Here is a 25,948-nt window from a genome sequence, read left to right on the forward strand (position 1 = left end):
GTGTTTCTGCCCCCATAGCACCAGGGCCATCAAGATCTGGAACATACATAGGTAACCCAAATAAGATCTAGTAAGGAATACGTCCTCCGAAGGACCTTCTGGGCAGATTATTTAGTTGTCTGGACCCCACATAGGTAATGAAGTCAGCTATGACCAGAACCTAACACCATCACTGTTAATGATTCTTTTAAGTCTTGTCTCTTCCTCTCTATGACCGAATTATCCTCACAATGGTATGGGGAGGTGTAATGGAGGCGAACACCCATCATTTCCATGGTTTCTATCATTGTGGCCATACCCATAGTAATCTAGAACATGAGTCAACAGCAACTTAAATGTATTTGCATGCACCATCAGCTTGTAAGGGACTGCAGTGGTCCAGGTACACACAGTGTAGTGGTTTATTGGACACTAGGAGGATGTCTGCGGTGGGTGTTTAATGGTGGACCCCTTAATTCGTTGTCAGATATCACAACAAAGAACATACTGTTTGGCCTGTTTGAACAGACCTGCCCACCAATAGCGTTTTTTTAATAGGGAGATGGTAGCTGCTACACCAACATGGGCAACAGCAACACCCTCATCCGTTGCTTTAATGAGATCCAATCTCTGATCATGGGTGTGGACCACATGATCACCCACCACTGGGAATGTTACAGATGCAATATTTTGGGCACTGAGATTGTAGGAATATTTTCCAGGGTATGCTTTTGGTAATGCCTTGTCGTCAGTCAAAGCTTTCATAGCAGCCAATGTCTCATCATCCAGTCTCATATGAGAACACATAATTTAAGCAACAGAACCCATAGCTACTGCAGATTTGGAAGCTTTGTCAGCCAAAATGTTTCCTACAACATGGACTCCTACAAGTTGATGGGCCAATATATAAACTACAGGAGCTTTCAGTAGTCTGTCCTCAAGACCCTCTACCCTCTCCTATTAGTTGTTTGATGGTGTTGTCTTTGGAGTTTCTGAACCCGTTGAGGTGCAAATGATATAATTATTCAATGTAGGACTGGACACAGTAGTGTGAATCGCACACAATGTAGACTGCTCAGAATCCCTTTGTTCCAGTGCTAAAATTAGAACCTTAAGCTCTGCAAGTTGTGCTGTGCAGTCCCCTATGGTCTGTGTGTAGGTATGTTGAGGGTGGAATGTACCATCCCTCATTACCCCGCTAATGGCTGTGCCAGCAGTGGAGTATTTGTGTTCAGTACCTATAGCTGGTTGTGCTGAACCATCGGTGTAAATGATCATTCAGTATTGGTCAAGAAGCAAGATATTAGAGGGCAGAGGTATCAAGTTTGCATTGAAGGAATTGTTGTCTATAGTTAAGGGTCAAAAACATAAATTATATCTGTGGCAGTCAGGGAGGTTACACTTTGAATCCAACGTAGATGTAATGCTTTTGCATTTGGGATGCTGGTTTTGGTGACAACCGTAAGGGCTGGTACTGGGGTAACAACAGTAATACGTTTCCCCTGAACAAGTGGCCTCTCCTTAATGACAGCCAGCTGTACAGCAGTCAGTATTTTTTCTGTTGGTGCAAATCATTGTTCTGCATTGAAGTCGATGTGATTTGTATCTTCATGGCACTGTGTTACTCTCATTACATGTGACTTAGGTGAGCACGATGGCCCCAGGAATTATTCTGATGGCCAAATTTGATTTGTTATTGCATGTGTGTAAGTGTTGCACTTCAAGCATGTCTTGTTGTAATGCTCTGAGGATGCGTGTATGTTCAGGTGTCCAATGTTTACTTGAAAAGTCTGGCTGAATTAAATTGTAAAGAGATTTTATGTGCTGTGAATAGTCTGAAATGTATGATCTGCCAAAACTGAAGAAACCCAGCAATGACGGTAGTTTCTTGATGGTGTTTGGAGGTTGTAGTTGAGCTCATTTTTCTAGAAAGTGCAGGGCCAGGCTCTTGTCCTCATCAGATAATTCATATCCCAGGAAAAGGACACTGAGAAAAGCAATTTTGGTTTTCCTAAAATTAAATTTATAGCCTTGGGCAGCGAATCCTAAATTATTCGATCCACCCGGGCCAAATGTGCATTGAGGTCTCCATTTGTGAGATAGATGTCATCCACAGAAGACAACACCTCAGCATCAGTATCATGTAATATTGATGTTACATGGGCAGAGAACAACCCAGGCCTGTTCTTACACCTTTGGGGCAAACAACAAAATCTCCTTTGAGAGCCAAGTGCACTAAAGGCACTTAAATCCCAGCTTGCAGGTGCTAGATTTTGGCAGAAAAATCCCTTGGAATTATCCAAGGTTGTTTTGTATTTGTTAACCACTATATTGTTAATAAGTGCTATGAGGTGTGCATTTTGGATTGCAAATGTGTGTATGTGTGACTATTTAAATGTCTATAACCTAAGACTATTCTCTATGAATGGTCAGGACTTGCAGCGGGAAATGAAGGGTTATTTATTGCAGAGACACAGGGTTCTATTACTCCCTGGTACTCATGTTGTGTTAGGAATTCTGTCACTGGTGCTTTCGACTCGTGTTAAATTGGATATTTAGGCTGGATCTGTGGAGTTGATCTAATTAGTATTACATGGTAGGGGGAATCTTTATCCCACACTACATGGTTGCAGTAAATTGTAGGAGCCTGTGCCAATGCCCAATCAGCGGCATAGGTTCCTTTACTATGTCTGGAACTAGGACTGAGAAAGATGGCAAAATTACATCTTCCCCTTGTGGGAGTGTGTGGACAAATTCAGGTGGCAATCTTTTTCTGCAACTAGATTGTCATAATTTAGTGTTGATCTTGTCCAGAAGATCACTTTAATAGTGCATTCTGTCTCCCTCAATCTGAATGTTTAATTTGCATAACCTGTTGGGTGGGGAGACATGCCTGTATGCTGTTTCAACCTCCATAAAGTCACTAGTGAATGTCACATCCAGAAGATCTATAAGACTCTGGTGACATATTGTGACCTCTGCTGTGCTGTCAAGAACAGTCACTGTCATGTCCTGGTCTTCAACAACATTCTCAATATGAGTGGCATCTTTGACTGACATTGCTGCCACTTTTTTCTCTTTAAATTGGAGCTTTTTTGTGAAGGTTTCTAAAGAACATTGTGAGTCCTTTTTCGGCTTTACGTAGTCACTTCGGTGTTCCGCTGCTCTCCTCTGTCCCTCCGTTTATCTGGTGTGCCGTGGAAGGCATGAGATGGGTGACTATCAGTATATTGATATCTATTGGGAGTTTTTAAAGTTTCCCTATTTTTAAGATTGTATCTTTTCTCTGAGGACTCTGGTTGCGGAGATTCTCCTTATTGGCTTCTTCTATCTTTATTTTTTGTTTGTTTACCCCAGTGTTTTTTAGCGCTGTCTTGTGCTTGCTTAGTACCTTCCTATCTGGAAGTAGACTATCCAGACCTATACCACTATAAGTTTCACAAATAATCTTTGCCAGCTCACGCTCCTGATCCCGTTGAGGAATCTCCCAGAGCCACTGGAGAATTGCCAGTGCTGCTACTTCACCTTTAATATTACTTAAAATTATTGAGGGTACTGTGTCATAATTGCACATCAGTTTTATTCCTAAATCCAGGGCCGGGCTCACCCAGTGTTCCTTCTGAATTTGTTTTGACACAGTAAATTCCCAAGTGTGGGTGTACCATGGATAGTGGTATATATTGCAGCAAAGACTGTGGCACCCCAAGTGGCACAATCCTCTATTGAGGGAACCATTCCAAAGGGCAAGCACATTTTGAGAATTCTATGTTAATCTTGGGGTCCTGTACGAGGAAACTCAGTTGGTGCTTTTCCCATTATTGAATGGACAGTTTGTGGATTGATTCCTGTAAAACAGCCCTAGCTGGGCCGGTATTTAAAGTGAGCATTGCAAATTGTATTATGCTTTTAGATATTGTTACTAGCTCATTATATGATGTGCGTACTTCGGCTACTTCCATAACCTGCACATTGGATGTGCTGTATATGTGGGCAATGTTGGTCCGTCATTACTTAAAGGACCTAATCTAACAGGTTGTATTACATGTGGGATGACAGCATTAAACCAATCTTGGTGTTCCTGATCATTTAAAGGTATTTCTAAGCCTTGGTATTCTCTGTACTGTTATGGTACATTTGCTATTCTGTATGTACGAAATGTACTTGAGTCTTTATTTATTGCTGGAAAGTTGACCCATGAGTAAAATATTTCTGTTCTGTACCCGTCGTGAACTTCAATGATGACCGTAACATCACTGCCCTCATTTGTTAGTCCATTAGCTAAATGAAACTGTGTGACAGGTTGCCTACAGTTTTGGGGGCTATTTACTGGTGGTGCCAAATTAAAAGAATAGGTATTAGAGTTGGGAACACCAACAGGGGAATCCTTTTAAGATTCAAGCTTATACAACCTGTAGCCTAGATAGGGTCTCCGTAGTCAGCTGAGGAGGATTTTCCCCTAAGTAGCATATGTGAGACAGGGATACTCAGGAGACCTGTATAATTAGTACTCTGGTAAACTGTATAATTTGTGCCTTACCAACGCTGGTGGCACCATGTCGTAGGACTGTAGTTATTGGAACAAGCTTGCTGGATTTTGGACAGCAGCAGCACAGCTTGTGCGTGACTGCCGTCTGGCAGTTGTTGACCCAACCCTTTCAGCTAGCTAGCAGCACAACACCCAAGCCTAGGAAGTGAAGGTGATTTGTGGAAGCCTGACGCACGACAGCCTAGATAGGGTCTCCCTAGTCAGCTGAGGAGGATTTTCCCCTAATTAGCATATGTGAGACAGAGATACTCAGGAGACCTGTATAATTAGTACTCAGGAGAACTGTATAATTTGTGCCTTACCAACGTTGGTGGCACCATGTCGTAGGACTCTAGTTATTGGAACAAGCTTGCTGGATTTCGGTCAGCAGCACCACAGCTTATGAGTGACTGTCGTCTGGCAGTTGTTGACCCAACCCTTTCAGCTAGCTAGCAGCACCTCACCAAAGCCTAGGAAGTGAAGGTGATTTGTGGAAGCCTGACGCACGACACCTAGTGAACTCTCAGGTAAGTCTGGATGACAAATCTCACCCCTTTTTCTCATTAGCATAGGTCTCATACACACACTTAGGCAAAGAAGAGATGCAGAATAGTTTGTCAATGTATTTATTGAAAAGACTGCAATCTATGATAAAATATATGAGTTGCAATTGTTAGGGAGATGAGACATAGCAGTATTAGGATGGTTATGATTAGTGAAAATAAAATAAACAACCAAGCATGTAGGTTAGCATGTGCATAGGATTCCTGCTTAACTCCTGGTGAGAGCATAGTGGTGATAGTCCAACCTGTCTGTACTTAGACCATGAAAGGAACACCCACCTCCATTACCTGAGAACAAGGGTCTGCCCACCATCTCCTTGGCTCGTTGCAGAGACAAGGCTGAAGTCAGCAATGAAATGGCATGCAGCATGCATGAGTATCCTGGCCAGAATGACCTCTCTAACCTTCCCTGGCCTGTATGATATTTTTTATAAGAAAACATGTTTACATCTGCGAAACAGGCCTGACATGAACATGTGCCTAAGTGTCAGACTGTTTGCACTCTTTTGTGGTGCTAATACTAGATAGATTATCATGTACAATTCTTGTCAGCCTTGGGGAGAAGTACATGATGAAATGTTGTGCACAAATAATAACAAAGCTTTTGCAGAATAATAGTTTATTAGAAAAATAAAACACCCATGCTGAAAAGCAGGCTGAAACTGAAATTAAGAAATTAAATCAGAGCAAATATCCGAATAAAATGGCACAGGCCGCATGCCTTAGCTAAGCTAAAATATATGTGTCCAAGCAAAATGCTAAAATGGACCCACAACACTTGAACCGCACACAGTGGTAATTGTAGGTGAAGCCATATAACAGCAACAATAACAACACCTCCTCCATCATCAACAAAAATATCATTATTATTATTATTATTATTATTATTATTATTATTATTATTATTAATAATAATAATAATAATAATAATATGTACATTTATTAGACATTTTCCACAACCAATTGTCTTTTTTTATCACACTTTTTTTGATGTCACATAAAACACCCGCAATATCCAAATTTTACTCCTGAAAATGCATGTAGTTTTGTTCCAAAGAACGGAGGGGTCTGACTGGAACATATGGCAAAATCGTTGTTTTCAAACGTTTGGTGTGTTGTTCTTTTTTTTTTTAAAGAATGTGTAAAATAGACAGAGACCTTCATATTTGAATTTGGCATCTACAAGAAGGCAATGGAATTTCTTAGTTGCAAATAAGATCCTTCTTTGCAAGCCTGCCAGACATCACAGCTGTCTAGTTGCAAAATACGTACCGGGGACATTTTTAGAGCTGTCCTGGAAAGCAACATCACACATTGCTTTCCACTGGCTATTTGTTTTTTGTCACTCTCATATTCCGATTTTCAGTTCCATGGACTTCAATCTAGGTTTTCTGCCTCCCATGCTAGCTTATTTACTATCTTTTTCATTGGCACCCTTTCTTTTTCCACAAGTATCAGCTTTTTGGGAACTTTTTTATTGTTTTTCTAAAAGCAGTGCATGTGTTTGCCCATTCTCTGTGCTTTCACACTTCTTCCAGCATAAAATTTCATTTTCCACAACTTTGTCCTTTGAGTCACTCTTACACACACTTTTACTTTTATACAGCTTCACCCTTCAAGATGCTCTCCTGTGCGCTTCAACTCCTCATTGCTCTCTCTCTTGTTCCTCCTTTCACGCTTGCTCTGTCTCCTTTTGCTTACCCCGTAGCCTCTGTGCTGCTCCCCCATGCCCTTCTGTGTTACTTTCTCAATGCTGCTTCTTCCTGTCCTCCAGTTTGCCTTCCACAACACTCTGTGATTCTTCCACTCATGTTGCTTCCTTCATCTGTGTTCTTCCACATTGGTGCGTGCACCTAGAAAATAACATAGGTTATTCCCTGTTTATTAGCCATCCAACAGGACCGGGTTACTTTTGTTATTCCATGGTTACTGAGTCTTGCATGAATCCATTCACAGGTTGATATCTCCACCAAGGTTGTCTCTATAAGCAGCTATACGATAAGATGATTCTTTAAACAAATTCATTTTTATTCGGAGTGGGTGAAGAATTTTTCTCCGCCAGTGGACTTTGCAGACCTTTACCCACTCTGCATTCCAGCGGAGAGCCAACGTTAAGTTGGTGAGAGAGAGCAAACGCTAAGTTGGCGAGTGAGATTTTTGAAGGCGAGCAGTCACGGTAGGCTGTGAATGCTTGCAATGAGAAAGCTGCCCCTCGCATTGAGGAAGCTGCCACTCGAGTAGAAAATCTACTTGAGTATCAAAAAGAAGTTAGTGCCCTCTTGCGCTCCGCCTGATGCCATTTACATAGATTTTACAGCACGGGAAACACTCCTGTGCTGAAAATCAGTGCAAACAGCTTGCGTTACCCAAACTCCCCTGCTCGCGGAACTCCGTGTAGTGCTGCAGAGTTTTTCCGGCACTTCACGGAGTTCCACGTAGCAGAACTCTGCAAACTCCACCCAGGCCTCATTTTTATCGACATCCATTTTAAATGTGTGGCACAGTTAATTTTCTGCCAACTCCCCATAGACTAAAACAAGGAACTTTTTACCTCTACAGTTTGTCAAATATGAATTTCATATGCATCGGTGCTCTGATTGGATGCTATTTTAGGTTACTATTTAGCTTATCAAACACCTCTTTTGAAAATTTCCAGTTTCTTTCCATAATTTCATTAACTTTCAGTCAATAAATCTTGTCATACTTTTTATGCACTGTTACAGTCAGAGTTTCATGCACCTTCCCAACAGAGGGTCTGATTTATCAAACAACTGCATTGCTTTTGCGTCACTCCGGATGTCACAATGGTACTCCAATCCTTAAGTCAGTTTTACCTAGCTACGCAATGCCCCCTTGCATGGCCATGTTTTTCTTAGGAAATATGGAGTAGCACAAGTTGCTGTTTTGCTCTACTCTGCCCCCGCGAGGCATTACATTTTCACAGCGTGGGCATTCCCATAAATCCACTCATGTATTTTAGAGCATTTCCAGATTTACCAAGACCAGAACACAGGGAATGCGTCAAAATTGTACACCTTCCCAATGGAGGTGCAGCAAGTATAAATATCTTTTTTTCTCCTCGTTGTTTGCTCTTTCTAAGGGAGCTACGTTCTGCATTACACAGAAAAGACTGTCCTGCTTGTAATACAGACACCCTTGCACAAAGGCACCAGGTAGTCTCCAATGGTGCTAGACAGCCACTTGTGCACCAGTGCAGAGAGCGAGATCAGGAAGGCACCATATCTTGGTAAATATGGCACATTTCTGCTCTCTCCATTTGCTGCAGCATAGCACGTTTTTTGCTGTGTTGCACTCAATCAATCAATCAAATAAATTTCTTAAGCGCACTACTCACCCGGTAGGGTCTCAAGGCCCTGGGGGAGGGCTGGGCGGGGGGCCGGTTACTGCTCGAAAAACCATGTTTTGAACTGCTTTCTGAAGGTTAGGAGGTCCTGGCTCTTGCGTAGGTTGGTGGGGAGGGAGTTCCAGGTTTTGGCGGCGAGGTGGGAGAAGGATCTGCCGCCAGAGGTGGTGCATTGGATGCGGGGGACTGTAGCAAGGGCGAGGGCGGCGGAGCGGAACTGTCGAGTCAGTATGTGGAAGTATGTGGCACTCACCGGCCAACTTAAATAGGCTGGCTACCCTGGAGCTGGAGCGCTGACCCTCGAGGCCTAGCATCACCACAAAATGGTTGTCCAAAGCAGGCAACAGCAACTAAACACGTACTTGTCCCCAAAATAAAAGTTAAAAGGCCTGGGTCCCCCAAATAAAATTCAAAAAGTTCCCCCCAATAGATCATCTGGTATTAAAAACAGCACTAATCAGCACAGTGATGTGGTGCACAAATGTCAAGAAATGTCAATTCATATTCAAAATAGCAAGATCGTACTTGGAAAAGCACCTTACCTAGGCACTGTGCGTCTGCTTCAAGGTCATCTTAAATCGAGCCATCTGCTCTGGAGGTGGAGCGCTTACCCCCAAGGTCTGGCGTCACCAAAAGGTGGCTGCTAAAAGTGGGCAACAGCAACTAAACACATGCTTGTCCTCAAAATAAAAGATAAAAGGCCCTGGGTCCCCCAAATAAAATGCAAAAGGTTTCCTCCAATAGGTCACCCAGTATTAAAAACAGCATTAATCAGCCTAGTGATGTGGTGCACAAATGTCAATAAATCTCAATTACCATGCAAAATATCAGATCATACTTGTAAAAGCTCCCTACCAAGGATTAAATACATAACCTCAGCATCCGACACATGAGGATAACTCCCCAATGACCACAAGCAAATGGTGAAGTGGAGAGGCTTATGAGAATGCTCAACAGGGCACTCAGAAATGTAGTGGAAAAAGGTGACGATGTGGAATGTTGTCTTCAGTAATTCTTGAGAGCTTATCGCCAAACTCCACATAGCACAACTGGGTGCTCACTGAGTGGCCTCTTGATGAAGCATCTGGTTAGGGATGTTCTGCCCACAAGTCTCCAGTGGGAACCCACAGTGTTGGGTGTATCTGCCACACAAGAATAGAGAAGAACAAATAATGAAAGGGAGAGTCAAAGACGGAGGGCAGTGGAAACGCGCATTCTTGTTAGAGACCAAGTTATTATTAGAGACCGCCACACCAGATGGAAATATCATGCACCTTTCAGGAGAGAAGCCTGGGAGTTTGGAAGAGTAAAAGGCACATTATAACAGCCAAGAAATGAACCATACAAGTTTCAAGAACTGTGTTGTGGTTCCAAAAAAAATCACGCAAGTGGAGTCTGATTTTGCGGAAGAAGATGATGTGGTTGACCTTGATCTTGAGAGAACTCCTATGAATTGTGAAGAAGGAACCCCAACTGAATCTACCTCAAATGAGTCCAGGGCAACACAACCGCCAACATTGCAGGAGGGCTGTCAGTTGACTATGCCCTGAGAAGGCAATATCTGTGGTCAACCATATCACTTGAGAGCTAGCCCCCAGCATAGTCAGAGACTGAGAGACTTTGGGCCAGATTTACAAGATCCTAGGACCTATTTGCGCCACACTAGCATAATTTTATTTACTCTAATGTGCCTCAAAGAGGCAATTTTTGCCTCACCATATTTACAAAGTGACGCAATGTATGGATTGCACCACTTTGCGACTCCTTGCTCCACACCAGGCATAATGTATGCAAGGTTGGCGTTCTGGCGTTAGGAGACCCACAAAAATGGAGCAGTGAAATCTACAAGATTTCACTGCACCATTTTTGGTGTCATTTTTAATGCCTGCTCAGAGCAGGCATTAAAATGACGCACCCAAATTTATACTAAGGGCCTCCTTGCACTTTACTCCACTAGAGTCAACATTTTTGATGCTAGTGGTGCAAAGCGCCACAATAGCGACAAAAACTCCGATGCTATTAGCCTAATGACCGTCATGGTGCGCTGTCTTATAAATACGGCGCACACATGGTGTTATTAGGTGGAGCAGGGGCGATGCAAGCAAACTAGCAAATCAGTACTGATGCACCAGTTTCTTGTAAATCTGGCCCTTTGTTTGATAAGCACCAAGCCTGGTGTGAATGTGCTTTTATCGAAGGTTATACGGGATGTAGTGAGCCACCCAGCCACTACTATAACATGTCTACTACATACATCCCGAGGGCCCGGTGCGGCCCGAGGGCTTAAATAAAGGTGTAGCTGCTGCTCCAGATAGAGCACGTCACCACTATCAAACCCGTGTCTTGTGTCCACTTTGTTGGAGGTTCATAGGCCCAAGACGGGTCTTGGTATTAGCAGTAACCGCGGATCTAACAGGTACGACTTTGGGCTGATCCTTTATTCGGAGAACTGCCTCCTGTTCACTGTCACTACCACGTTTTATTTCAGTTTGTGAAGGCTGGAGAATATACAGACACCATAACTTGCCTGTCACAACATATTTGCAGCCACGGCACTTCTTTTGCCGTATTTGCCACCTAGAAGGTTCTAAATGGAAGTGGATTGCTCTTGTAGTTGCCTTAAATATTTTAAACCATTATGATGTAATTTTTAAAGAGTGAATGTATAACTTAAACAATCATTTCCGCCACTAACTGTCTTCTATCCTTGTTCCAGAATTGTTTTTCAATGGTAAACATTTCGTGGTACGGAGGAGCAAGCCTCGGTGCTCAGCACTGGCCTTTAAACAATGTGAACATGGAGTTGCAACCTTTTGTAATCAGCGATCTAAAAATAAATCCTGAAGGGTATGGATCAGTTTTAGAGAGATATTTTTTAGGATCAACAGGTAAGCAGAGAAGAATTATATTTTTCCTTCAAAATACAATATTGCATTCTGTATGTTTTGTTATTAGTAGTGTTCATTATGTATGCATTTATAGAGCAAAACCTCAATAGTGATCGCCCTCCTAGCTCAGGTTAAACAAACACCAGGCATTTGACTTCCTTGTTTCTTTCTATTTTAGTATACAGTTAGCCTTTGCACTTATGGTTCTGTAAATATCCACATAAACATGTGGTTTGTGCTTAATACAATTGAGTGCCATCATAAATGTTTCTCAGTTGATTTTCTGTGTCCACCATGTGTTCCCAAACACTTTGTCAAATTCTCGGAGTCTTAAGGGAAAGTTTGGCTTTCACAGGTTTGGATCTTTGAGCAACCAATAATTTTCAAAACCTTGACTTGGAGTTGTCGCTGATTTCTTCTATGAGAATGTTATAAAATAGCACAAAAAAATGAAATTTTCTCTTGAAATACAAACTCTCTCTGCAGTGCTTATTTGTGCTTTGTCTACTATATTGTTTCTCACCTGGTACCTGTTACCATGTTGACTTTTCTCCAGCCTTTGCATCCTTTTTATGGTATGAGTTTGCAGCTTTCGCCAGACAATTATATGAGAATGTAAAGGAGAGAAACGTTGGTTCCACCCACATGCTGGTGGCCAGCAGTGCATGTTTTGAATGGGTGGAAATTGTGTTCTTCCACAATAAAGTGCTTGCCTTCCTAGATACTGTGATTATTTAGTTTATTCATCAAGCTGCCTGAGCTTAAACTTTCTGGGGCTTACAGATGACATTGTAATGCTATTAACATGTGTTAGGTAACTTGACAATTAATGGTGCTTTCTCTAGCAGCAACACAGATGGGAAGTCGGAGTTCATTAACCTACATGGATTTTTAGGTCTCGCTTGACAGTACAACTATCACCTGTCCTTATGTGATCAACAAAAAAGAGCTTTCCAAGTCCTTCTGAGAGATGGGTCTAGGCCCCACTGACGTTAGTTCCCTTGAGTACAGTATTAGATTGGACCAAATGTAGGTTACTATTCAAAAGATGTTATGTATTGCACTTTTTGGCTTGTGCCAAAGTTTATACTTGATGCAGCAGGATTGAGTTGGTTATGGCGGCAAGCTAATTAGTTAAATTTATTAGCATAGTTAATTAAAACCAACGCCAACTTTAAGATCAAATCACATAGGCCCCCATTACAACCCTGGCGGTCGGTGTTAAAGCGGCGGTAATACCAACAACAGGCCGGCGGTAAAAAAAATGGGATTTGGACCATGGCGGTTACCCCCATCCAAAACCGCCACTTTAACACACCAACCGCCAGGGTGGTAATGGCTCCTGGGCTGGAGACTTCGGTCTCCAGCCCGGCAGCCGCCACAATCCCACTCTCAGGATTACAACCCGACCTACCGCCATGGTTTTCGTGCCTTGAAAACCATGGCGGTAGGCATTATCAATGCCAGGGAATCCCTTCCCTGGCACTGATAGGGGTCTTCCCCACCCCCCTCCCCGGAGACCACCCCCACCCTACTCCTCCCGCTCCTGCCCCCGCACATATACACACCCATACGCGCACCCATAAACACACATGCACACATGCATACCCACCACCACCCATGCATGCACACATACATGCCCACACACCGCAACACCCACCAACATACCTTGTCACACACATGCATTCAAAACACACAACACTCACAATCACTCTTGCATCCTACGTGACTCACACCCGCATGCATGCATACCACTACATACACACACACCCCCACATATACACAACACTCCCACCCACCTCTCCGGTCGGAGAACCCGACCTACCTGCTTGCAGGGTGTCCTCAGGCTGGAGACGATCTGCGGTGCTGCGTCTGCCAGCAAAACACCGCCTGGCCGTATCCTTGCTCCTGATATGGTCGGCGGTGTTTTGCTGGCGTGGCGGTGCTGCTGTGAGCAGCGCCACCTTACCGCCGGCCGCCGCCATGACCGTCGGCGGTGTTCCGCCAGCATTCAGGTGAAATACCGTCAGCAGTCATGATACCGGTAGACAGCTGGTAGCCACAGCAGCGGTATGTTGGCGCCTGTTGCCGTGGCGGTAGGCGGTCGATACCGCCAATGTTGAAATGAGGGCCATAATCATGTCAGAATAAAACACAAAGCATACTCCTGATTTTAGCATATAACTACACAAAATAATAAAAGACTGTCCCCACCTATTAATATTAAAACAGAGACATTTACTTAAAATATAAATGATAAAAGCAGAGTCTTGAGGCCATGCACTTACAAATAACCTAATTAAAGTGACAGCGCAACACTATACGATAAGCATTAAAGTACAGTCTATATCAAGTTGACAGGGAGCTTTTCAACAGAAATTTATGAACCCAGTTGTCTTACATACTATGCTACAGTGAACCGTAACCCTACAAGCTCAAAATCAGCTTAGGCTTTCCTCCGCCCACCTGCTTGATTTTGGTTTCTGATTAAATACCCACTAACAGGAAAAACATGTGGGACAATTCTTGACTTTAATCTGACCTACTAAATTATTTTAGACATTTCTTTTAAAATCTGCAATATATATTTATTCCCCCTACAGGCCAAAGGAATTGAGGAGCCGCTTAACCAACTAATAAAAGCTTGCCTACATGAACGTATATTCAAACTCCTAATAGTATGTTTCAAGTACATTTTCTTTGTACTTCCAGCACCGGACACACACAGAAAACATGTACCCAAAAAGACGGCAAGATTGTGACTGTGGTTGATTTTTCCAAGAAGGGGCAATGTCTTTAGTTTCCATCATACCAAAATGAAATAGCATGAATTGGTGTTTCAGAATTGGTGAAAAGGACACTGAAAGATATTTTTGAGCCCGTGGAGTTTTGTATGATGATAATACAGCCCAGGCATGCCATCTTGTAGCAAATGTGTTTTTGTCTGTTAATAAAGACAAAGAACGAGTAGCAGCGTTTGCTATCCGGTTAAACTCCGTTTTCCCCAAGTTTACGCCCGGACATCTTGCAAATCTAATTCCTTAATAGCAGTATTTAAATAATGACCCCATGAGCCTTGCACGTTGCAAGGCTGTTGTTCCTCAATTTCATTCCAATATAGGTTACTAATAGAACCGGTCTCTTCTGCTCGAAGTCTCCAACATAATTTAATATAAGCACACTTGCTCAGAAATACATGGTTTTTCAGCCCAAATTCTAAACATACCTGGGCTGGTGAAACTGAGTTTGGAATCTGGAAAAGTGGTTTATAAACCTTCCTTGACTTCGGTTGAAAGGAATTATTTCCTTGGTCCGCATAATTTTGGCTCCATAAGTGATTGTTGGCATTAACCGCACTGACATTACTGAAAGCAAGTAATTAAATGAAGGACAACTCAGTTTTTGTTTTAATACCTTAAACCCATAAGTCAAAGAGTGTGCCTTTGCTTGAGCATCAACAAGCTGTGGTTTAAAAGTCAGATGATAATCCACTATGAAACTCAAATATTTATATGAAGGAACAACCTCCAACTGAGTTCCTCTAATAAACCATGCAAATGATTTGAATTTCGAGTCAACCAGCCCAACTACCTTGGTTTTGTCCAAATTAAATTCCAGACCTTGCTTATCTATCTAACCAATAAGAGCATTGATGTTACATTGCAAACCGACTGGTGTTTAACTAAGTAATACAAAGGCATCTGCATACTGTAACCATGCTATTGTTTCCGAGGCCTAAACGGGTGGATTACAGTTTTCAACGGAAAGAGCGTCAGCCAAGCCTGCAAGGTATAAGTTAAACACAATTGAGGCTAAAACACATCCTTGCTTAAGACCGTTGGCAGTTTGAATTCTGTTAGTGACTTGACCACCCTCTCCAATTTTAACTTGCACCCAGGTGTCCGAATATAGTTCCATAATTGCGCTCAATAGGCTACTGGGGAGACCCCAAATTTTCCCACAGACGAGCTCTGCCAAGTTGAGGTCAATAAAACACACAAATAGCAGACTTTTCTCAATCTGGCCTTTGCACCTAACAGAGATAATGCTGCTAACTTTGTTCAGGCCCCCATGACAACTTTGAGTCCTGTTTGACTTTGTGGTAAAAGATGTTTCTCATTTATCCATACTGATAGTTGTTGCAGAAGACAGGATGCATAAAGCTTTGCTTTAACATCCATCAAAGCTATTAGCCTATAATTTAGAGGGGAAACGGGATCACCATTCTTATAAATCGGATGGAAGATGTTACCTTTCCATGTATCTGGCAGCCAGTTTATACAGTGAAGGTCATTAAAAACAATCGTCAAGTAGTAGGCCCAATATGTTACATCTCCTCTAAAAAGGGCATTTGGAATTCCACACTGACCTGCTGCTCCATCTAATTTTGATTTCTTTATTAGGCCTGTCAGCTGGTTGATGAGTGGCAAGCCAGTGATGATGGCTATCGGCCTGACCTATTTATTATAAAATGTTATGATAAAGACACTGGGTCTGACATATTTATTATGAAAAACAGATGTTAAGGTTGATAGGTATTTAGGTGTGTATTGTTATTGCTCTATATTAAAACCTACAGATAGATATTTTGTTGCATGGAATCTCAGAGATTATACCATAGTAGTCATGGGTTTTGACGTCAAACCCTGGAGGCATTCTTGCTAGGCCCTGTTGAGAGGGTTTGTATATTGTTCTGCAAGCTGTATTTTTCCACATACTTGAAATGTTATAACAACTTGCATGATGGTTACCAGTTTATGTGCACTTGAATAGGCCAGTATTGGGTGAAGTCTAAAGCTAATGTTAAAGTGTAACAGCTTTATTGGGTAATTGGGAAAAGCATGCCAGATTGCATAGGTTTTATCTGTATTATGCAATGTTATGATGAAATCATTGAGCTTATTGTTAAAAGCATGCGTTAAAGACAATGGGCCTGATTACAACTTTGGCGGAGGGTGTTAATTTGTCCCAAATGTGACGGATACCCTGCCCACTGTATTACGAGTTCCATAGGATATAATGGACTCGTAACATGGCGGGTGGTATATCCGTCACATTTGGTATGGATTAACACCCTCCGCCAAAATTGCAATCAGGCCCAATATGTTTTTAAGGATGAATTGTTGTTACACTATGCTAAAAGCTGTAGGCAAGTAGTTTTTTATGTGGAATTTCAGGTTACTCTCCTAGGTGAGTGTTTTGGTTTTAGTGATCTGCTGAACAAACTGAGGGGATTCAAGATATGCAATACAATAAACCAAAACCTGTGGCAAAACCTCGGTGGAGAAGATTTGCAGTCTAATAATTCTTGCTAGAATCTCTTCTTAGATGTCTCCCAGGATCTAGTAATAAAAAAAAACAATTATATAATACATGCATCCTGGAAGAAATAGGTTATTAGTTAGTGGGGTTAAAGCTCCACTTATGTAATAAGCAGAGCTTGTCAGGGTGAACTACATAAGACCTAAATAAACCTGTGCTTAACCCTCAGGTACCTTGACACAAAAACAGTCAGGCTTAACTTAGAGGCAATGTGTAAAGTATTTATGCAGCACACAAACAGTAATAAAATGAAAACACAACACAAGAAAACCCCACACCATTTAAAAAATCATTTGGCACTAAAATGGAGTTAAGATTTTTTAAAGTTTAAGGTAAGAATGATTGCATAAAGGATCAAAGAGCCAACTGCGGACATCTATTCGTGCAAGACCGGGTCAAAGTCGAAAAATATGGCCATGCTCGGTCTGATTCAAGAAGTGCATCGGCCAAGTTGGAGCTTACCTTCGGACTTTTAGAAGAAAATTCAACACAAATCACCTGAGAAGGTAAAGTTCAGTGGAGCAAGGCTGCAGGTGATGTCCGGGGAGGAGGCGTCATTGCCAGTGTGCTGCTAGACGAAGTTGCAGTGAAGATTTCCACATTCAAACTTAGGGCCTCATTATGAGTTTGGCTGTCCCACCACAGGACCGCCAAACTCATGGAGAGGACGCCCCCGCCATGGCAGTGACATCCCCCCAAGCGTATTACAATGTTCCCGCCAGGCTGACTGGCAGGAACATTGCAATACGCAGTTCCCACCACGTTGCCCAGCAGGAACAGCACTACGATATTGGCAGAGGCCAATATCGTAGCACTCCAGCACCCTCAGAATGCGCACTACCTGCAAAGCCCGCAGTGTGCATTCTGATGGTGCTGGGCAGGGGGGCCCCTGCATTGCCCATGTCATGCCTGTGGCCCCCAGCACTGGCTTTCCACCAGTATTTCTATGGCGAGGTCCCTGCCATGAAAAGGCTGGCGGAAAGCTGAGTTGTAATCAGCCGGGCAGCGCAGAGTTCAGCACCGCCCTGGCTGAGTACAACTCAGACAGCCATCATCATGTCAGGAACCATGTTCCTGGTGGGGACAGAAGTCTTTAGTCGGGTCTGCCCATCGGGGTTGTAACGTGAATGCCTGGAGTGTGGCGGGCAGATCGTCACCACGAGTGTGGCAGTCCTCGGACCGACACACTTGTAATGAGGGCCTTAGTCTCTTTTTTTGGAAGTTGAAAAATCTCTGGCGGGACAAGGCTGGCAGCTGTAGCCAAAGAGGGCTCCGTGAAGCTAGATATCCCTTCTGCAAAGGACCGCAGAACAGGATTTACTGTTGTGGAGGAAAACATAGTGGGAGCTGCTGTGTAGTCTGGCCAACCGGCGATGCACTTTGGGCAGAAAGGTGAGAAGGTTTGTCCTAGTCTTCTTAAATAGCCCTTAGAGTCACTCTGGTGGTCCTGGGTTCAAGACGTGGAACAGGACTCAAGCAGAAGAGCAAGCCTCTGAGGGTTCATGGCATGCTTTAGGAAGCAGAGCAGTCCTTCCAGGTATCGCAAAGCAGTGTTCTGAAAAACACAACAGGCCACAGCAGCAGGCAGTCCTCTGAGAGCCCTTCTGCAAGTCCAGAAAGCGAACTGAATAGTGGGTTTGAGGCTCCTATTTTCATACCTGGTGCTTTCTTTGAAATGGAGAAGTTTCTAGAGAAATCCATTTGAAGTGCTTAGAGTTTTCTGCCTCCCCTGCCCAGACTCCAGCCTGGCTACATGACAATGAAGTGACGTTAAGGCTATTTAATTCAAATTTTGACATGTTTTGGCACTCAAAAAAGATTCATATAAAAACAAGATATGACAATAAGTGTGAATCACATTAATACAAAACATTGAGTTTTTTCACAATGTTGGTCCACGTAAGTTCATTTTCTTATAAAAAGAAGAGCTCCCCGCCACCTCAGCTGAATAGATATTGTTCGTTAAAAGCATTGTTATTAACATTGTGCGTAGAATAAGACAGCACCAAAGGAACAGCACAGAGCAAACAAAATAACAAACATATAGCCATCACATAGCAGCAAGCCTGAATTTAAATTAATATAAATTCATGAAAACTTTAGAAAAATGGAAAAACCTTTGTGCAAATTACTTCATTTTTTGAAGATAAAGTAATTCCCGTGCCACTGCAGATGATTTAATATTATTCTTTAAAAACATTGGCCTTAGAAAGTGTTGGTACTAAAGGGTCCTTTGGGACAAACAAAAAGTTCATGGTTGAGACCCTGGATCCCCATGTTACACAGATTGCCTTTTTCACTTTTTCTCCAAAAGAGGACCAGTTTGCTTTTACACATTTAGTGGAAGCAAATTAATTTGAAATAGTTTTCAGAAACGGTGAAGACCATGGTCCATATTCCAGGTTAGGTGCTGCAGAGCTAATCTGGATTGAGAGGAAGAAATAACCTCCTCCAACGTTTTCTTTGAGCTACAGTATAAAATGTCTATAAGATAACTAGTAGAACAAGAAGCATCCTTTAAATATATTTTAAATTGAGTGGGAGAGAGCAATGCCAGTGCTGCTTCCTACAGTTCAAATTGGTTTAGTGCAAGGGCAAATTCCTGGGAAAATGCATATCTTTTTTACTATTCTTAAGTTGAAAGTGCCATCGGATCACACTGGCCAGCCCTTGCATATAGGTGCTTGCCAAACCAAATTCCAGCCTCAAAGCAGGAGAAAAGACAGATGACGTCAAATTAAAAAAGTTTTCAGAAAAGTTGTCTTTCCATTTTCTCTAGAAAGTCCCATATTTGTCACATTAATTGATTCAATGACAAATAATAATATCAGAGGAACTTTCACCTTAAAAATAGATAGCAGATAAATGAAATGTCTGTGCCCCATGGCATTATAGAAAGTTTGTAACCACTGGCATGCAATGTTCAATATGTGCCTTTTCCAGTGTGTGACTTGTGACAATTTTTCTCCTAGGTAGAGATATAAGTTTACGACCTCTAGCTTCTCTAGACCTAAAACCCAGACACAGTTACTGGTCTTTCAGTTTTTTTTTTACTTTTCAGGATCAATACCTTTCCATTTGAGACATTGATCTTCACTTAATTAGGGTGTCATTGTGCTGTAAAGAAACCCACCTAATATTCATGCCCTTGGGAGTTAGGTCCCAGATTGCGATATCATCCACATACAACAAGCAAGGAAAAGGGCGGCAACCTATTTTAGGAGCATCCACTTTGTTAATTGCTAGGCATTCAGGGAGGTCAGAAACTTACAAAGATAAAATTAATGGGGCCAGCAGGCACCCCTATATCAGACCATTTTTAGTTGGAATTATTGAGGATAATCCTTGATCCCCGCCTAGCAGCAGGTGACACCAGGTAGAGGAATGGAGAGCGATTATTAATGAGAGGAGAATCTCGGGCATACCTCACATCTTTAGTGTTATTCTATAATATTGGATGGTCCACTCTGTTGAAAGCCGTAGACAAATCTAGAAATGACATATATACATTGAGCCCTCAAACTGAAGTATACTTTACTGCTATGAGTTTCAACATGCATGTGTTATCAAGTGTACAGCGTTTCTTTCTAAAACCAGCTTATTCAATAGGGAGGATCCTTTTCTCTTCGACCCACTCAGTGATATGTCCCAAGAAACTCCTAAGCAATGTTTCACCTACCACATCCTGCAAGGCTATTTGGCAATAGTTACCTAGGATATGTCATGGGCCCTTTTTATGTAACAGAATTAAAATGCTTCCAGAAGAAGATGGGGGCTCGAAACCATACTGGTAACAATGGGCAAAGAGGGTGGTAAGATAAGTGGCCCACAGCGAGGGCTCCCTTATAATAACCTTAATGGACACCTCACCTGGACCCATTGCTCCTAAGGCCCTCATTCCCCTAATACTACCCTCAATCATTTTGGAGAGGGGGGCCAAAATACTGGGGGAGATTGAGGGTGTATGAAACCATACTGTATTGCCATTATCTGGGTAAAGTTTCTCTAGATAAGCTCTCCAAACCGCTTCCATTATTGGAACTGGGAGGGATGTTAATCTAGTGCCACAGTAATTATAAATAACTTCACAGTATCTTTTAGCATCTTTACGAGAAGCTGCTTCTTTTAACTGTACTCAATTATAAACATCCTTTTCTTTCTTTAAAGAGCATTTTAATCTGTGTCTTCCTCTTTTCATTAATTTACTTCGTTCAAAGGAAAAGGAAAGATATTGGACCATCACTAATCTGTTTATCTCCCTGTTTAGACAAATGAAAGGATTAAGATATGGTATCCTGTGGAGGATAAATTGGTTATTTTACAGGCCATAACAAATTCCATGGTTAATTAGAGGATCAGGATACAAAAGTTGCGGATCCCCTATTAATGCTGTCAGAGATTCTTTTAGTTTACCAAAGCCTTGGAATTCCAATATATTCTACCATTGAATCTCTAGAACCACATTATTATATCTTTAAAATTCCACTTTCCTGATCACTACTGAGATTGTCAAGAATGTTCATGTGCAAAATCATGTTGAAAGTAAAAAATAGGGTGACCATATAGTTACTAATGGAACAGTTGGAGGGTGCTTTATGCATAAAAGTCACTGGATTATCATTCTCTATTCTTTTATTTACTATTAGGAACTCATTGTTCCTTAAACCTTATTGTAGGAGCAATCCTCTTTTGACAGCTCTACAATTAATATAGAAGATTGCAGGGGGGATTTTAAATATTTCCTCTTTAGAACCATTTGCAAATGACCTTACGGCATGATTACAAACTTTAGCATTTATGTCACCTACTAGAAGTGTATGTTTACACACCTCTCTCAGCATGATAGTAGTGATAAAGGAAAATATGTCAGGTAACAGTTGGGCATGGGTAGGATCAGGTAGTTTATATGCATTTACCACCAGTAATTACTCAATACTACCTTGTTTCCAATGAAAGCTTACTTTTACTGACTGGATTAGTTTGGAGTCATGAGTAAATTCATCATATGTCCAACTATAATTGGCAGCTAGCAATATTGCTATACCTCGTTTTGCACTGCTCCTCTTGGAGGTGATTGCAGGGCGGTTTAAACAAAATATTGCTTTAATAACCAATTGTTTTTTAAGCCAGGTTACTGGGATACATACTACATCGGCCTCCAATCTATTCAGAAATAATATTTGACTGCTATCAGTCATTAACCCAGCCGAATTCCACAAACACAGTTTATGATTATTACTAGGTACGGTTTTTGCAGTTTAGCCCAATAGAACCATTGTAATTAAGTATACCCGCTACTCATCCCCATCGCTGAACTTTGTCGTCTCGGTCCTACCTCTCCTCTTTCCCAGGGAGCAGTAAAACCCTCCTACCCCCATTTTCTAATGAGACCTACAAACTACCTTCTTAATTGCTAAGGAGTCTGAGGGAGGGGAATCTGGGGGATAGCTGACCTCACCTAGGATGTTATGTGAGGAGACTTTAGCGAACTTCTCCTACAGAGGGAATACATCAATGCTGCGACAGGGCAGCTTGTCGCTATTTAGTAATACTAGGTTAGATACCAATTTGGAGTTAAAAGTTACTCTAGCCCCGTTGTTTTCCCATGACTGATGATTTGGACTGAAGACAAATCACTACTTTGAACTATGTGTAAATAAGGAATATCAAAAAAGGACCCCAATATAAATGATTATTCAGATAGATTTCCTGGTAAAAAATGTCAATGAATTCTAAAATCAAAGGCACATCCAGGGGATTACAAAGGGTATTATCCTTGACTAGCCCCATCATATTAGAAATATAGACAACTTTATCCCATCTTGGCATTGTGGCATGCGGGTTCAGAGAGCAGGTAGGGGCTGCTTTTGGGAGCGATGAGACTGATGCGAAAAAAGTGTCCTCTTCTCGTGGAATTGGCGGTAATTCTGAAGATGCATCTGGGGTCAATTGGTAGAGTGATAGTCCTACCCTTTCCTCAGTTGAAGCTCTCTCCACCATTTTCTGCTGTTAAATTTGGGGCAGAATTTAAATCAAAACAGATTTTTCTTGATTGCTTTCTACAGATTCTTTGATGTTTCCTCCTCCTTGCGGTCTTTTGCTTGTTGTTTTTCACATTCTTCTTGTTTTCCTTCTCTATGGGTTGTGACAATGCTGAGGCCTCTTTACTTTGAAATATGGGAAAGAATACATTTATTTTACTCTCTCCTACAGGAAAAGAAATTGGAGACAGGGTTAATCCTTCCTTCTGTTTTGGCTCAAATAGATTTTTGCAAGGAGTAGATCTGTTCATTATCCGAAGAACTCCGGATCTCATTGTTTTTTATCCTACATTGTAATGTGACAGCCTATGTGCCCGAGTCCTTAAGACAATGTTCAGGTGTTGCGTCTACCATATAGGGTTTCCCTAAAGAGGAACTTGGTTGGAGGACCTAAGACCGGGACCCACTCTTAGGCCCATATTTATACTCTTTTTGCACCAGATTTGCGTCATTTATTTTGGCACAAATTCGTCGCAAACCTAACTCCATATTTATACTTTGGCGCTAGACCCGTCCAGCGCCAAAGTTATGGAGTTTGAGTCATTTTATGTATGTGAAAACCTACCTTGTGCTAATGACATGCAAGGTAGGCGTTCCAGTGCAAAAAATTACTCTAAGGCATGTGCGCCTTATTTATCCTTCGGCGTCAAAATGACTCACAAGAGGAGGCGGGCCTTAAAACAAGGCGCCCAGATGGATTTGCGCCGTATTTTAACGCCTGGGTCAGGGCAGGCGTTAAGGGACCTGTGGGCTCATTTCCATGGTGGGAGACCATGGAAGCAGTCCACGGGTGCCCTTCCCTGCCCCCAGAGACACCCCCTGCCACCCTAGCCCACCCCTGGAGGACACCCATGGATGGGGGGACCCATCCATAATCAGTGGAGGTAAGTATATATATTTTTTTTATTAAGTGGCATGGGGGGCCTAACTTGGGCCCCCCTACATGCCACTGTGCCCAATGGCCATGCCCAGGGGACAGAAGTCCCCTGGGCATGGCCATTGGGCAGGGGGGCATGACTCCTGTCTTTGCTAACACAGGAGTCATTTCCATGGGGGTTGTGCGCCAAAAAATGCCGCTAGTCAGGTTAGAGACAATATTTTTGACTCTAACCTGACTTGCACCATTCGTTGGCGCACAACCCCCAGTCTTCCCTTCGCCTCCGCTGCCCGGTTACCGTCATTTATTTTGACGCTAACCAGGCCGCAGAGCCAACTAATGACATTCCATAAATAAGGTGCCCGGCTCGCGCGTTGGAATGGCATTAGTCGGCGGTAAACTTTTTGTTGCAAATCTGCGCTAGCGCTGATTTGCGTCAAAAAGTATAAATATGGCCCTTAGTTTTCTGAGACAAGCCCAGAGGAGAAGTGACCTTTTCCAATAGAGTTCTCTTATTCAGAATCAAAAATGTAGTTAGGGACAGAAGTGTGTCCAAGATAAGATCAGAGTTATTCACTGATTTCTCCATCAAATCCAGAATCGAAGACAAGATTCTTTCTAAACAATGTAAGGATTCCGACAGCTGTAGATAGTTACCTGGGAGGTTGCAAGAAGACTATGGGCTCGAGTGGAGTACTGGAGTACCGGATACCCTTATTATGGTTAGGAAACTCTCATTAGGATTGCTACTGAAGAGCTGCATCCTTGGTGGGGAACTCAGGGGAGTACCTACCATGTGTTCCTCTGGCTGGCCGGGTGATGGAAAATCAGGAATTACTCTTTGGGATTGATTTTGACTTAGATCAATGTTTATATCAGGGAGAGTAAGATCATCTTTGAAAGGTGCCTTTTCCCTAGTAGATGAGATTGACTGGCCCCTACGCCCTTCCAAGTTATGGGGTGCTGAAGACTTACAGAGTGTGAAGGAAGATTCAGCTTCTGCCAGTAATTTTGGATTTATCTCTGGATTTGTTTCTCAGTCTACCAAAAAAAAAAAAAATGTTGGATCCAACCTTCCTTTTGATAAAAAAGGTAGAAAGACTTATTTTTCAGGGGATTGGCTTTAGTTTTTTTGCAAGCTCTCTAATAGCTTTTTTGCAAGCTCTCTAATCTCCTGGACAAAATGTATTTACCGTCATGGCTTCTCCGCCCTCCCTAGGAGGGTTTCTTATACAATACCGTCTTGGTGAGGGGCGTCAAATGTTAGGAGCGCAGCAATGAATAGGTATTGCACACTGGAAAGTAGTTCACAAGCTGTGCTTGGGCGCTAGCCAACCTGCCCCAACACCGTATTCGCCTTTGCCTGGGTACGTCAGAAGCCTCTGGATGCCTGGCTATGCAAAGGCTGAGCCTGAAAGCTTTGCCACTTAGGAAATAAGCAGCCTAAATGTACCTTCTGGGAGTTAAATACACATGCCAGCACTGTGATGCATGTGCACCTGGGCTGCTTCCGTGGACACAGTAGCAACCGTTGCTCATACAAGGCTCGCCCGTGTGCTTTTCCTGAGAGAACGGCTGTGTATGAAGAAAAAGCGTGCTCTAAGACACTATAGCACTCACTCCTTTCTGGTCCAGCCTCACTCACTTATTTGTCCAAATTACTGATCAACTGTCCAATGGCTGGGCTACATATGGTGGCAACCAAAACTCAAAGAAACTAGGAATCCATTGGTTCAGGGCCACTTGCCCAGCTTACCCCACTTGATCCCGGGCTGGCCACTATCCACTTGCTGCTGTTGAGACTACTGTGGCCAAAGTGTCATGTGAGCAGGTGTATTCAACGCCTCCTTAGCCTATGCCCTGCTTTGCAGTTATAGTTCGCCGGTTGGCAGCTCCGGCTGCTGCCCGGAGCTCCGACCATTTCAAGCTGTGATGAAAAAAACGCTACTAGGAGCTCGCCGCACTGCCTTACTTTATCCAGCTACAATCTTGTGGCTAACGCAGCCACCACACAGATCCTTCTGCCAAGGCGCTAAGCTGCCTCTGAGTAGGAAGGTAGGGGTGGAGGGGATGGAGCAGTGTGGATCAAGGAGCTCCTCCGCATGCCCACTCGTTCGTTACTCATTGCTCGTTGTGCATCACATCTAGTGTTAAGTCCTTTGTGTGAAGGCAGGGCACAGCCTATTGATGAGCAAGTGGGGCTGTGCCCAGTTTGGAGCCCCTCCATCCTGCAAGTGATGGCCTACCCAGGTGCACCCAATCCCTCTATTGTGTCGCTGTCTGGAAGGAATAAACAAAGTCCAAATGCCAACTACAACCAGTCATGTGATATGGAAACAGGCTGCAGACACAAAAAAGCTAGGACAGGGAAAGGCCAACTTTCTAAAAG

The 25,948-nt window shown here is 42.7% G+C and overlaps 1 protein-coding gene across 2 annotated transcripts in view; it reads left to right on the forward strand.

Annotated features, from left to right (window-relative positions):
* LOC138284352 (SITS-binding protein-like) overlaps positions 1 to 25,948 on the forward strand; it is a 948,640-nt gene that overhangs the window by 228,295 nt on the left and 694,397 nt on the right. For both annotated transcript variants that reach the window (XM_069223028.1, XM_069223029.1), the window contains exon 2: positions 11,148 to 11,319. In XM_069223028.1, the coding sequence (XP_069079129.1) occupies positions 11,148 to 11,319 (172 nt within the window). The remainder of the gene's footprint in view (positions 1 to 11,147; positions 11,320 to 25,948) is intronic.

The sequence above is a fragment of the Pleurodeles waltl genome, chromosome 3_1, assembly GCF_031143425.1.
Source record: "Pleurodeles waltl isolate 20211129_DDA chromosome 3_1, aPleWal1.hap1.20221129, whole genome shotgun sequence".
Taxonomy (NCBI): Eukaryota; Metazoa; Chordata; class Amphibia; order Caudata; family Salamandridae; genus Pleurodeles; species Pleurodeles waltl.